Source organism: Neovison vison, chromosome 4 (assembly GCF_020171115.1).
Source record: "Neovison vison isolate M4711 chromosome 4, ASM_NN_V1, whole genome shotgun sequence".
Lineage (NCBI taxonomy): Eukaryota > Metazoa > Chordata > Mammalia > Carnivora > Mustelidae > Neogale > Neogale vison.
In genome coordinates this window covers 212,025,128-212,037,738 of record NC_058094.1, presented here as the reverse complement: position 1 = coordinate 212,037,738, position 12,611 = coordinate 212,025,128, and the positions used below count along the sequence as shown (strand labels likewise).

Below are 12,611 nucleotides of genomic sequence, written 5' to 3'. Positions count from 1 at the left end.
AATGCAAGCAAAAACAAAAAGCAAAACAAAACCACACCAACAAGAAACAATCTAATGCTGTGCCTCCCAAAGAAAACCAATTACCAGCTCTATGAGAGTTCAGGCTACCAAGAACAATACTATCACAGGCAAACAATCAAACAAACAAAAAAACCATATTTTTAATAATAAAGAAATACACAAACAGATGCAAAATAGTTCCAAAGCATTTCTCGGAGTTCTGAAGGAAAAGTTCTTGGAAAAGTACTGTATGAAGCAAAAGTGTTTAGCTGTTTAATGAAATACTCTGCAAAATGTGAAATGCTATTAGGGCCGAGATATCTAGTTCACTCTCATGCTGTACCTTTATACAGCAGACCCGTATAAACGATGACCTTATAAATGATGACCTTATTCTTCCATCTGCTCATATGCAACTGATGAATCAGACCAATAAATTTCTTTAAATTCTGACAGACTTCTGCTCTGATCTAGAAGAAATAACTGGGACTGGATTTGCCCTAGCATCTGAAAATAACAACAACCAAAAAAAACCAAAACCAAAAACAAAAAAACTGATTTCAAAACCTTAAGCATTAAGGCAGAGTTTGCAGGGCAGGTGATGGAAAGGAAAGAACTACAGAGCACTCTGAAGATCCCGTATAAGGGCTCCCTTAAAGCTTCCGCTCACTATCATCATGCCTAGGAAAACTACCCAAGGCCAGGAAAAGAACCACCAGTAAGGATTAAAGGGCACAAGTACCTGAAATCACACACAGCCAGAGGGGAAAATCTCAGGATGCACAGAGCATTGGGTGGAGTACTCAAAAGAATTTTGCCATATTAAGGAAACAAAACTGGCCCTAAACCAAATGTAGCTTCATCCCCATGAGCAAAATTTAAAACAAGACATGAAAGGACCACAATGTCCAAGTAATTTAACCAAATCCTAGAACAAAATTCAGGAATATTTACAAGAAAACAAAGACATCTGCTATCAGTACCCAAAAGGTAAAATTCACAATATCTAGTATCCAAAACATATGTAAGGTATGTAAAAAGGGGGGAGTGGTTATTAATCAACTGAAACTAACCCAAAAATGACATAAGAAGACAAAATGAGTAAACAAGAACATTAAAAGTATTATAATACCTGTATTTCATAGTCCAAGAAGCTACAGGAAAGACTGAATGTTCAAGGAGAGCTATTAAAGATTTTTTGTTGTTAAAAGACCCAACTCAAACTTCTAGAGCTCAAAACTATAATCTAATAAAAAATACATTACATAGGATTAACAACAGATTGGAAATTATAGAGAAGATTGATGACTTTGAAGACACAGTAATAAAAGAGGGGAAAACATCAGCCTTCAGTGAGATGTGGGACTTGAAGTACCTAAAATACTTAGATAAATCTAACCAATAATATGTAAGCCTACATACTGACATCTATTTTAAAAATTGATGAGCGAGGGCGCCTGGGTGGCTCAGTGGGTTAAAGCCTCTGCCTTCAGCTCAGGTCATGATCCCAGGGTCCTGGGATCGAGCCCTGCATCTGGCTCTCGGCTCAGCAGGGAGCCTGCTTCCTCCTCTCTCTCTCTGCCTGATTTTCTGCCTACTTGTGATCTCTGTCTGTCAAATAAATGAACAAAATCTCTTTTAAAAAAAATTGATGAGCGAAATTAAAGAATTAAATGAAAAAATACACCTATTCAGGTATAAGAAGATTCAACATGACTAAGATGTCAATTTTCCTATGTCACTTTGTACATTCAATGCAATCCCAACCAAAAATCCCAGGTTTTATCGTACAAATTTACTAGCTAACTCAAAGACTGATATGGGGAAAAAATAAAATGAAATAAAATTGATGCAGAAATGCAAAGGACCTAGAATACCCAAAATAACTTTTGTCTTAAGTAGGCTCCATGGAGCCCAATGAGGGGCCTGAACTCACAACCATGATGAGATCGAGACCTGAGCCAAAATTCAGAGTTGACTGCTCAACCAACTGAGTCACCCCAGCACCCCATCCAAAATAACTTTTAAAAAGTAGGGTACAGGGTCACCTGGGTGGCTCAGTGGGTTAAAACTCTGCCTTCAGCTCAGGTCATGATCTCAGGGTCCTGGGATCAAGTCCCATATCGGGCTCTCTGCTCTGCCGGGAGCCTGCTTCCCCCTCTCTCTCTGCCTGCCTCTCTGCCTACTTGTGATCTCTGTCAAGTAAATAAATAAAATCTTTAAAGAAAAAAAAAGAAGTAGGGTACAGGTGGAGAGCATACACTGTCTTCAAGACTTAAAAAGCAACAATCAAGACTGTGTGGTAATGTCATCAAGATAAACACATGAGTGGGGGCACCTGGGTGGCTCAGTGGGTTAAGGCCTCTGCGTTTGGCTCCGGTCGTGATCCCAGGGTCCTAGAATCCAGCCCTCTGCTCAGCGGGGAGCCTGCTTCCTCCTCTCTCTCTGCCTGATTCTCTACCTACTTGTGATCTCTGTCTGTCAGATACATAAATAAAATCTTTAAAAATTTTAAAAAAAAAGGATAAACAGATGAGTGAAATAGACTAGAGAATCAAGAAATAGACCCACATTAGTCAACTGATTTTTGACAGATATACAAAAGAAATTCAGTGAAGCAAGCATAATCTGTTTAATGAATGGTGTTGGAACAATAGGATACTCTTGCACAAAAAAAAAAATATTGAAAAAAAGACATGGATGCTGTAAGTGTTTGTCTCTATCTTGATGTGGGTAGTGCTTATATAGGTAAAAATTCATCAAGCCATATACTTAATACATGTGTACTTGACGATACATATGAATACCTCAAAAATGGAGACAAATAAAGTCAGCGTGTAAGGTAGCATAGAGAAGGGTGCCTGGCTGGCTCGGTCAATAGAGCATGCGACTCTCGATCTTGGGGTTGTGAGTTTGAGCCCCACATTGGGGGATAGAGATTAGTTAAAAATAAGTTAGCATATAGAGTAAGCTCCTATATTTATTTTAAAAATAATATTTTTGTGTTTGAAATAAAAGAATTTCTATCTATCCATCCAATATTTTGTACATGCATATACACACACCCAGAGACACAGCAAAGTCTGGAATGAGGTTCGGCTAATATCAATGACAGTGACTGGAATAATCCCATCTTCCTGCATTTCCACTCTTTCAATATATAACAATATATTGTTTTGAATTATAACACTGTTCGAATTATAACAATACAGTCAATTTTTTACAAGTGGAAGCGAAGTTATTAATAGTGTTTAATTCTGGGTAAAGAGAATATGAGAGTTTATATTTTCTTCTCTGTAATTTTCTATATATTTTTAATTCTCCCACTTTAAAAATATTTATATAACTCCAAACACTATATATAGCAACATGAAAAAATTCTGTTATGCTAAAAAAAGTTGTTTGTTATAACTACAACTATTAAACTTCTCTAAGTACCTAGACAAGATCCACACAAAAACCTTAAAAAGGAAAATAGGTTAATATTTAGGAAATAAGATTGTTGGACTTGTTTTCTTTTTAATAACTTTTTTTTACAAGTTTTTGTGACACAAAAATGGGACGTGGCAATGACAAGTATGCACAAGAAGGGAACAAAAAGCATGGAATGTTGTTGAAGATCCCACAAAGGTCCAACAATGGAAAACAGAAATTACCTTTTCCATAAATGGTGCTTGAACAACGGAACATCCACCTGCAAAAAAGTGAATCTGGACACAGATCTTACTGCCTTCACAAAAATTAACTTGAAATGGGTAACCTGAACTGGACAGCCAAGTACAAGACATAACATGAAACTCCCAGAAGTGAACACTGGAGAAAACTTACATGATCGTGGGTATGGCACAGAGTTTTTAGGTTATAATGCCAAAGACATGACCCGTAACAGAAATCACTGATGATTCATTAAAAGTACAAACTTCTGCTCTGTGAAAGACTCTGTCAAGAGAATAAGACAAGCCACAGACTGGGAGAAAAATACTTGCAACACACATATATCCGCATACCTCCAGCTGTAACACACAATTAAATGCCAGGGAGACAATTACTCCCTTCTCACTCACAACGGACTTAATAAAGACAATCATCAGAAACTCCAGTTTCTGGCCAGGGCTTGGGAAAACGGGTGAGCGAATACACCACTCGTGGGAGCAAAAATGACCATCTTTCTGGAGGACATTTGGACTCTCTAAAAATACAAAATGTGAAGATACCCAGGCGTGGCTATTCCTCTGCCACTGCCATGATTTTACACCACCGGTCTACTCCCCGATGTACATGAATGCTCACTGTTTTAACAGAAGATTTAAAAAAAGAAAAGAAAAGGAAACAAGTTAAGTGTTTGTTACAAAAAATGGATGAGAGAGGGACCACTAATCAAATAGATTATGGTGTATCCATATGAAGAATGCTACATAGCCACTAAAAATATTGAGATAGACCTGTATGTGTTACTAGAAAAGATCTCCAAAATTAAGAAAAACAAGCAAATGAATAAAGGGTCAAAAATATGCATAGTATGATCCCATTTGTTTAAAGAAAATATAACTTTAATGAATATTCCTTAAGTGTATATAAATTCTTAAGTATTATATATTAAATATTAAATACTAAAGAATGTATATTCTGGTTTAAAGATTATACATTCACACATACTTAAATACAATTTTCTATTCCTCTCAAGGAACCAAAGGTACATCAGGAAGGATATGAACAGAGTGAAAAGTCTTCATTTTTTATTTTATTCCTCTTGAAATATTTGAATTTTCTTATATAACTAAATTTTAAAAATTATGTATTTTATTTTTTTTTAAGGTTTTATTTATTTATTTGACAGACAGAGAACACAAGTAGGCAGAGAGACAGGCAGAGAGAGAGGAGGAAGCAGGCTCCCTGCTGAGCAGAGAGCCCGATGCGGGGCTCGATCCCAGGACCCTGGGATCATGACCTGAGCCGAAGGCAGAGGCTTAACCCACTGAGCCACCCAGGCGCCCCAAAAATTATGTATTTTAATGGCAAAAGGGTTATGTAGGCAAAGAGATCATAGGCCTTTCAATTCACTGGTTTATAAACTTTCTGTCTTTAATCTAATAAACGTATTATACTTTATGTCTGTTTATATTTTATGTTTTACATGCACACATAAGCATATATATATTTAAATCTAGCTTCTGCGGCTGACTCTCAAATGATCAATAATTACCACCTTAATTCAGCTACACAAGGTTTCTTGGTTACAAAGTGAACATTCTGGCAAATGGAATCAAACATTCAAGCCAAACTGGAAAGGTTATTTCTGACATAAAATTAACATCATATCCTGGGGGCTCTCTGTTGGACATTACAATCAAGTTTCTAACCAGAGAAGCAGCAGATCCTGAAAAGGAAGAAATGAACACCTGCAAGTGTTCTCTATGCCAAACTGTTAGCCCCTCCTGTACCCTCTTAAATTTCCCCTAAAACCAAAGCTCATATTATTATCCCGTTTCACAAAGGTACTAGACACAGTGGTCTGAAGTAACTGGTCCAACGTAATTGTATATGGGTAACACAATCCGGTAAGTTTCTACGAACTATACCTCAACGTCCACCAAACACTATGACCATATCTATCCACTGTAAGTACTGGCTTAAAAAAAACCTGACCTATCACCCAACATTACACCTCTCTGCCTCAAAGCCTTCAGGAAATCCCAATGTTAAGAATTACACATGTTGGGGGGCGCCTGGGTGGCTCAGTGGATTAAAGCCTCTGCCTTCGGCTCAGGTCATGATCCCAGGGTCCTGGGATCGAGCCCTGCATCGGGCTCTCTGCTCAGCGGGGAGCCTGCTTCCTCATCTCTCTCTGCCTGCCTCTCTGCCAACTTGTGTTCTCTGTCTGTCAAATAAACAAATAAAATCTTTAAAAAAAAAAAAAAATTACACGTGGGGTTAGAAACTAAGACATGGATTCCCAAGATACTAATTCTTCATGTTTAGCAGGAAAAGGGGGGGGGATTGTTTTGCCCCTCTATCCACATATACTGTCACATGTCCCAAGACTTCGAGGAGAAAAAAGTGTTTAGTCTCCAGACAGCCTAGCAGTAATTTTCAAACAGTACTGCATCCCCGCTGCCAAGATGTCCCAGGGTGCAAAGGGAGTGGAAACCCAAAAAACCATAATGAGCCAGGCTCAGATGAAGAGAAGAGGTGTTACTGGAAACAACACTAACCAGCTAACACAACTTCGTGGACTCTGCTCCAGAATGACCACGTTCCTTTCTGCCACAAACTGTGTCATGGACCTCAAAGCTATTTGTTCAAAGCCCTGATCAAAGACTGGACCCCTTCAACAAAGCTTGCTTTGAATTAAAAGTGGGGCTGACCAAAACACTCTCGGAGGAGGAAGGGAATTTAACAGGTATCTACAATAAAGGATTTTCTTAGTTTTTGAAATTCCAACTTCTGTGAAGACATGAAAGTTGATGAAAACGTGAGCCCTCAACTGCCTTCAAACCTCCTTGACATCTGTAACCAGAGTCTGTCCACAAAAGCTCTGCTCTGAGGTTTCCATAAGGTCGCCTAAAGTCACAGCCAAAGTTTGTCTTCCCAATTAAATGGTCTATTAAAGGCCAACTTATAAAGAGAAGAGAGTCAACATTTAATTGGAAAGCAAATCACCTAACAGTAAGTGGTAGACACATTTCCCAATTAAAAATCTGACAAGAACTCACAAAAATAAAACAGCATCTCCAAAATGCCATCTTGCCCATTCCCCATTTAGAAAGGCTGCCTGCTCCGATTTCACACCAAAGAAAAGGTTAGGGGGAAAAATCAATAGAAAAGTAGGAAAATGCTGTGTGTTCGTGCACACGTGTAAAACTGTCCAAATTTACATCAGCAGGTGATCGCAACTCTGTCCACCCAATTAGTTCCATTTTAAAGGGCCAGTGGCAAGACTTCAAACCAAAAGCTGCAGGTAGCAGTGGCCTCCGACAGACTCGGTCCCAAGCACCATCCATCTCCTCATCAAAGCCCCACTTCCCAGCCTGAGGACCTCTTCTTCAATACCCCGGGAGTCTACCCTTTGAAACATCTGACTGTCCAGAAATATTTTTATTCAACACTTTTTAAATGGTTAAGAATTTCATTTATGAGTCTCAAGATACTTAAATACCCATCGACCAAAATGTAACATTTTCACTACTCCACGCTAGACTTCTTAAAAATGTTTTGATTTTTAAATGCTTAAAAGTGACGAATGATCATACTAGCAAAATAGTTATTATTTAACTATTTGGTACCACAGATGGAAAGAGTGATGAGATTTGGCTAGTTCCCATATCTATACTTAATGTGTCCTTAGGCCGAACCCTTAACCACCTGTTGTTTTCTTATCCAGTGTTAAAAGATGACTAGCAATAAATGCTGCTCCGGGGCGCCTGGGTGACTCAGTGGGTTAGGCTTCTGCCTTTGGCTTGGGTCATGATCTCAGGATCCTGGAATCAAGCCCTGCATCGGGCTCTCTGCTCAGTGGGGAGCCTGCTTCCCTCTCTCTCTCTACCTGCATCTCTGCCTACTTGTGATCTCTGTCTGTCAAATAACTAAATAAAATCTTTTTTTAAAAAAATGCTGTTTCAAGTCCTAGAAATAGCTTTAAATATATATGATGTGTTAGACTAGTACATAGTAAGGTATAGGAATGACTTTTTTAGAAAGATTTTTTGAGAGAAAGAGCGTGCGCACATGTGTGTACACCAGCTGTGGCAGTTGGGGGGTGGGAGGGGTTGCTGCAGGGAGAGAATCTCAAGATTCCCCCGTGAGCACAGACTCAGAGCCCTGAGGTCACAACCTAAGCCAAAACCAAGAGTCAGACACTTAACTGACTGAGCCATCCAGGTGCTCCTAGAAATGACTTTTTTAACATATGTGAACAAAAGCAAAGGAGAAGTTTTTTGTTTTTTTTTTTTTAAGATTTTATTTATTTATTTGAGAGAGACACAGTGAGAGAGAACATGAGCGAGGAGAAGGTCAGAGAGAAGCAGACTCCCCGTGGAGCTGGGAGCCCGATGCGGGACTCGATCCCAGGACTCTGGGATCATGACCTGAGCCGAAGGCAGTCGTCCAACCAACTGAGCCACCCAGGTGTCCCTAGGAGAAGTTTTAATATTCACTATTTTTTAAAAAAAAAAGCTCAGTGATATAAAAAGATAAACAAATGGGCACCTGGGTGGCTCAGTGGGTTAACGCCTCTGCCTTCGGCTTGGGTCGTGATCCCAGGGTTCTGGGAGAGAGCCCTGAATCTGGCTCTCTGCTCAGCAGGGAGCCGGCTTCCTCCTCTCTCTCTGCCTGCCTCTCCTCTGCCTGCCTCTCTGCCCACTTGTAATCTCTGTCTGTCAAATAAATAAATAAAATCTTAAAAGAAAAAAGATAAACAAAGCTAAACTAATCAAACTTTTCAAAGGATTATCACTGACTCACTTATCTGGTGACAAAATGACAGGTCCAAGGAAACATAAGAGAGAACTGACATGTATCAATATATCTTCAAGAAGGCTCATATTTTATAAACATGAACCTAAAATGGATTCGGGAAAGCTTTGGTCTTTGAGAGAGAATCTGAAAAGAGGTTAAGGAGAAGAGGAGATAATCCAAGTTTAACATGAGGAATTAAGAATCATGAATACAGTGTTGCAAGAAGGGGTAACACAAAGAATACAAACTGAACAGAGAGACAAAGCAACTTCAGAGTAACAGAACAATTTACTAACAAGAAATCTACATTCCCCATTTTCCCCCCTCAATTTTGTAATGTAATTGACATATAACACCACAGTCATTTAAGGTGTACAACATGATTTAATATATTATGTATATTGCAAAATGATTACAATAATAAGGTTAGTTAACATGGACCCATTGCACATAGTTACAATTTCTTTTTCTTGTAATAGAACCTTTAAGATCTACTCTCTTAGCAACTACATTCCCCACTCTATTCTCCTCTGAAGTACTCTCCCCTCCTTCTCCCCATCCAAACACCAAAGTACTAGTACCACCCTACTCTCATTAACTGCCACTGTTCACGAAGTTTAAACCATTGCATATGTTCAAAAAGCTCATCAGGGAGAAAACAACAAGGAGAGAGAGCTGGCAACACTCTCAGGCCAAACCCACAATTTTCCTGTGACACAAAGAAATACTGAAATATAAACATCAACACTTGAGAAGCAACAACAACTAGTCTTAAATAGTCTTAAATAAGGTCATATGTAACCATGAACTCTAATCCTTACTAAACTTACCCAGGATGTTAGATCTGGACCCTCCATTATACTATGCTAGGTAACAGTAACGAAAGTATTATGCAAGTGGTCTGAGGTGGTCAAGGATAAAAAAGAAAAATGAACAACATTAATACACAACAGAATTCAACATAAAAATTGTGTAGGCCTAAATCATGATGATATGTGAAGGTAATATAGATGGGCGTAAGATGTGGGTGAATAACCACAAAATCATATGCCACCCCATCCAGAGGGTGAGTTCCCCTGAAGAACAAAGGAACAGATAACCAAAGGCAATGTGTTTCTGAATCAGCATCAGTTTAAAAAACAAAACACAAAAAAACAAAAAACTTCAGTTTGGTTTTTATGCTTTTTCCAAATGTAGGATGTAGGGCATTTAGAATGAATGTAACTGGCATTTGAGAAAACTGATACACAGCAGAAAAGAAATGGGTGAAGCCTACAGAATCAGAAATGCACAGATGAAATGGTACGTTTATATACAGCTGTTACCTTCCCTAACCCCCACTACACTTGACCACAACTAATTCTGGATTCCCATCTTTCACTCCTGTTTCTAGGCTTCTAGTCTGTCACAGTTTTTACTTCCATATTTTATCCCTCAAGTGAACTATACTCTGAAGGGTAACATCATGTCTGATTCGTCTTTGCTAAACACAGAGAATTCACTCAGTTGCTCAACAAATATTTATAAAGTATGTATTAACTCCCAGGCACCATAGTACAAACTGGCACTAAATACATCGTGTAAGTGAATGCTGACTATAAGGCAGAAAAAATAAAGAAGTTCAAAAAAGAATCCAAATAAATTCATATATAGAACTCCACAAAGGATTAAGATGGTATGCTACCATCTCTCCATACTCTAGTTGGAGTTTCAGTATCATGAAACAAACATCTACACTGCCTGTACAGTCACAAGAATGTGGGTCCACACTAGACCAGGGCTCCCTTTGCATGGCCCACCAAGTTTATGAAGCATTTCCACACAGAGAACAATTCTTATCTAAAAAACAAAAACAAACAAACAAAAAACAGTAATAATTTCGTAGTCTTAAACTAGAAGCCCCTAAAAAACACCCATGAGATGGATCTTTATCAGTCCAGGAGTGTTAGACTATTTTAAAATTCAATCTATTCTTATATTCAAACCCTGACTAACTACCAGGTACTGTTGAGGCTGAATTTTTTTTTTTTTTTTTTTTTTTTAAATCATCAGGACATTGCGGGGGCCCTTCTAGAACTCAACTAGAAGTTTAGCACGGGGCGGGGGTTTACTTGATGAAAAATTCTCGAGTTGACATTCAAATGTCAACAATGTAAAAACGTGTTATAATACATTTTATTCAGGTTGTTGTAATCACTTCCCGTATCATCCTTAATAATGTCCAAAAGGATTCCCCACCCTTACTTTATTTCACATTTTAAAAAAAGGAGCCCCTAAAAGCTCCACCAGTCCCACTCCCACCATGCCTATTCTGGGAAAATAACGTGCATAGAGGACAACCCGAAATTTGTTTTGTTTTGAAGGAACAGACCGGGATAGGAAGGCAGAATAAAAATGGAAAACGACTGTACGCCTTCCAACCCAGAGCCCTTCTGCAAGCTCACTACAGGCTCTTGTATTGGAGGCTGTGGCCATTCACAGGTGGTTGGAGGTGTCCGAAGTGTGAGAACACAATCTGCAACTCGTGACAGTAGCCCCCGGACTTCAGGGCCTTCCACCCAGAAATCCAGGAAACAAGGCGCCTTCCCCAAGTGAGCGCTGCGGAAGGCAACCCATAAATAAACGCTGTGTGAATCAATGAGCACACCTGGCTTTCTCTACCAAGCCCCAAACAACGTGCTTCTAGGGCCCACGGACCCTAATGGAAAGCTCAGGTCCTAAAGACAAGACAGCGAGGCGGGGCTCCTCCCTTTAGCCCAACCCCAGAGAAAATGGGGGAACTGCGGGGGCCCTCGGGAGGGGCTGGGGGAGGCAAGGAGGAAGGGGGAGGGGTCGGCAGGGTGGAACCCAGCTAACCCTTCTCCCTTCCAAAGCGGAGGTCGAGCCGCTGCCCGCTGCCCCCTGTCCCCTGACCCTGCCTCCTGCCTCCCTCACCTGATCACAGAGATGAGCAGCCCCGAGGGGTCTTTGCTTTTGCTGACTGTGCTTCTGTATTTCCCACCAGCCGCTTCTGCCGCCATCTTGGTACCGGGCGGAGGGGGGGAACCGGTGGGTAAGAACGGACCAAGCGAACGTAAACTCTGTAATTGACCTCGCTGGGGAGTAACCAATGGAAGAAGAGAAATTCGGAGACGGGAAACCGGACAGTCCAATCGCTGAACTAAGGAGGTGGAACTGATGAAGCAAGTTTCACGGTCTCGCATTCGCTCTAAGCACTCTGGGAATTGTAGTTTCTTTCGGTGGCTCCTGGGAGCGCAGGAAGACTAAACCAGTGTGGCAACTTGGTGAACTCTCATAATGACTGGTTTGTATTTATTCTGATCTGGTGTGGGTTTTGTTTTGTTTTGTTTAACAGTTTCCTTTTTTTTAGAATTTGATCATGTTTTTAATCAAATTTATCTTACAATGCCATGAAGAGTATATAGGGGTGTGTTTTTACATTGGGGGGGCGTTTATGAGCAAAATTTGACTTTAAACACGAGTGGTTTAAAAAACAGTTTATTACCTAGGGGCGCCTAGGGGACTCAGTGGGTTAAGCTTCTGCCTTCGGCTCAGGTCATGATCTCAGGGTCCTGGGATCCAGTCCCCCATCAGGCTTTCTGTTCAGCAGCGAACCTGCTTCCCCCTCCCTCTCTGCCTGCCTCTCTCCCTGCTTGCGCTCTCTCTCTGTCAAAAAAGTAAAGAAAATCTTTAAAAAAAAAAATTTAGTACTTAGTCGGGTCTTCATAGGTAGCAAAGCAGCTCCCTCGTTGCGATCTCTTGAAAATCAGCCCTCGACACAGAGAAAAATGAAAAATTTAAATCAAATAAAAACATTTCAATAAAATCTGAAAATAGACACGGGAATGCTTTTCTTTAGAGAACAAACGCTTATTCTCTAAAACTAAATGTTTCTACATTTGTTTTATGTGTGAGTTCAGCTATCTTCCAGTGTGCCTGTATTTCCAGATAATCCTTAAAAAAAAAAAAACTGCAAAAACATGCAAAATAGATATTAACCAAAAGACCAAAAAGCAAAACTGACCAATTTGCAGATTTTTTTTTCTTCCCAAGCTAAATAAAATATACATAGTAATAATGTACTTGTGTTTTCTTAATATTTTTCCTGGTAGGTTTTTATATTTCTTGCATTTGACTCTACTGGCTTAATCATTAAT

At 39.7% G+C, this 12,611-nt stretch overlaps 1 protein-coding gene across 3 annotated transcripts in view; it reads right to left on the bottom strand.

The window, feature by feature from the left end:
- The window catches only part of EXOC4 (exocyst complex component 4), a 724,031-nt gene extending 712,509 nt beyond the window's left edge, over window positions 1–11,522 (bottom strand). For 2 of the 3 annotated variants that reach the window (XR_006384314.1, XM_044246588.1), the window contains exon 1: window positions 11,389–11,522. Coding sequence is in view for 2 of the 3 variants with exons in the window: in XM_044246588.1 (XP_044102523.1) it covers window positions 11,389–11,474 (86 nt within the window). In the remaining variant the exon portion in view is untranslated. The remainder of the gene's footprint in view (window positions 1–11,388) is intronic. The other variant, XM_044246587.1, reaches the window with a different exon arrangement.
- Window positions 11,523–12,611: the final 1,089 nt, after the last annotated feature.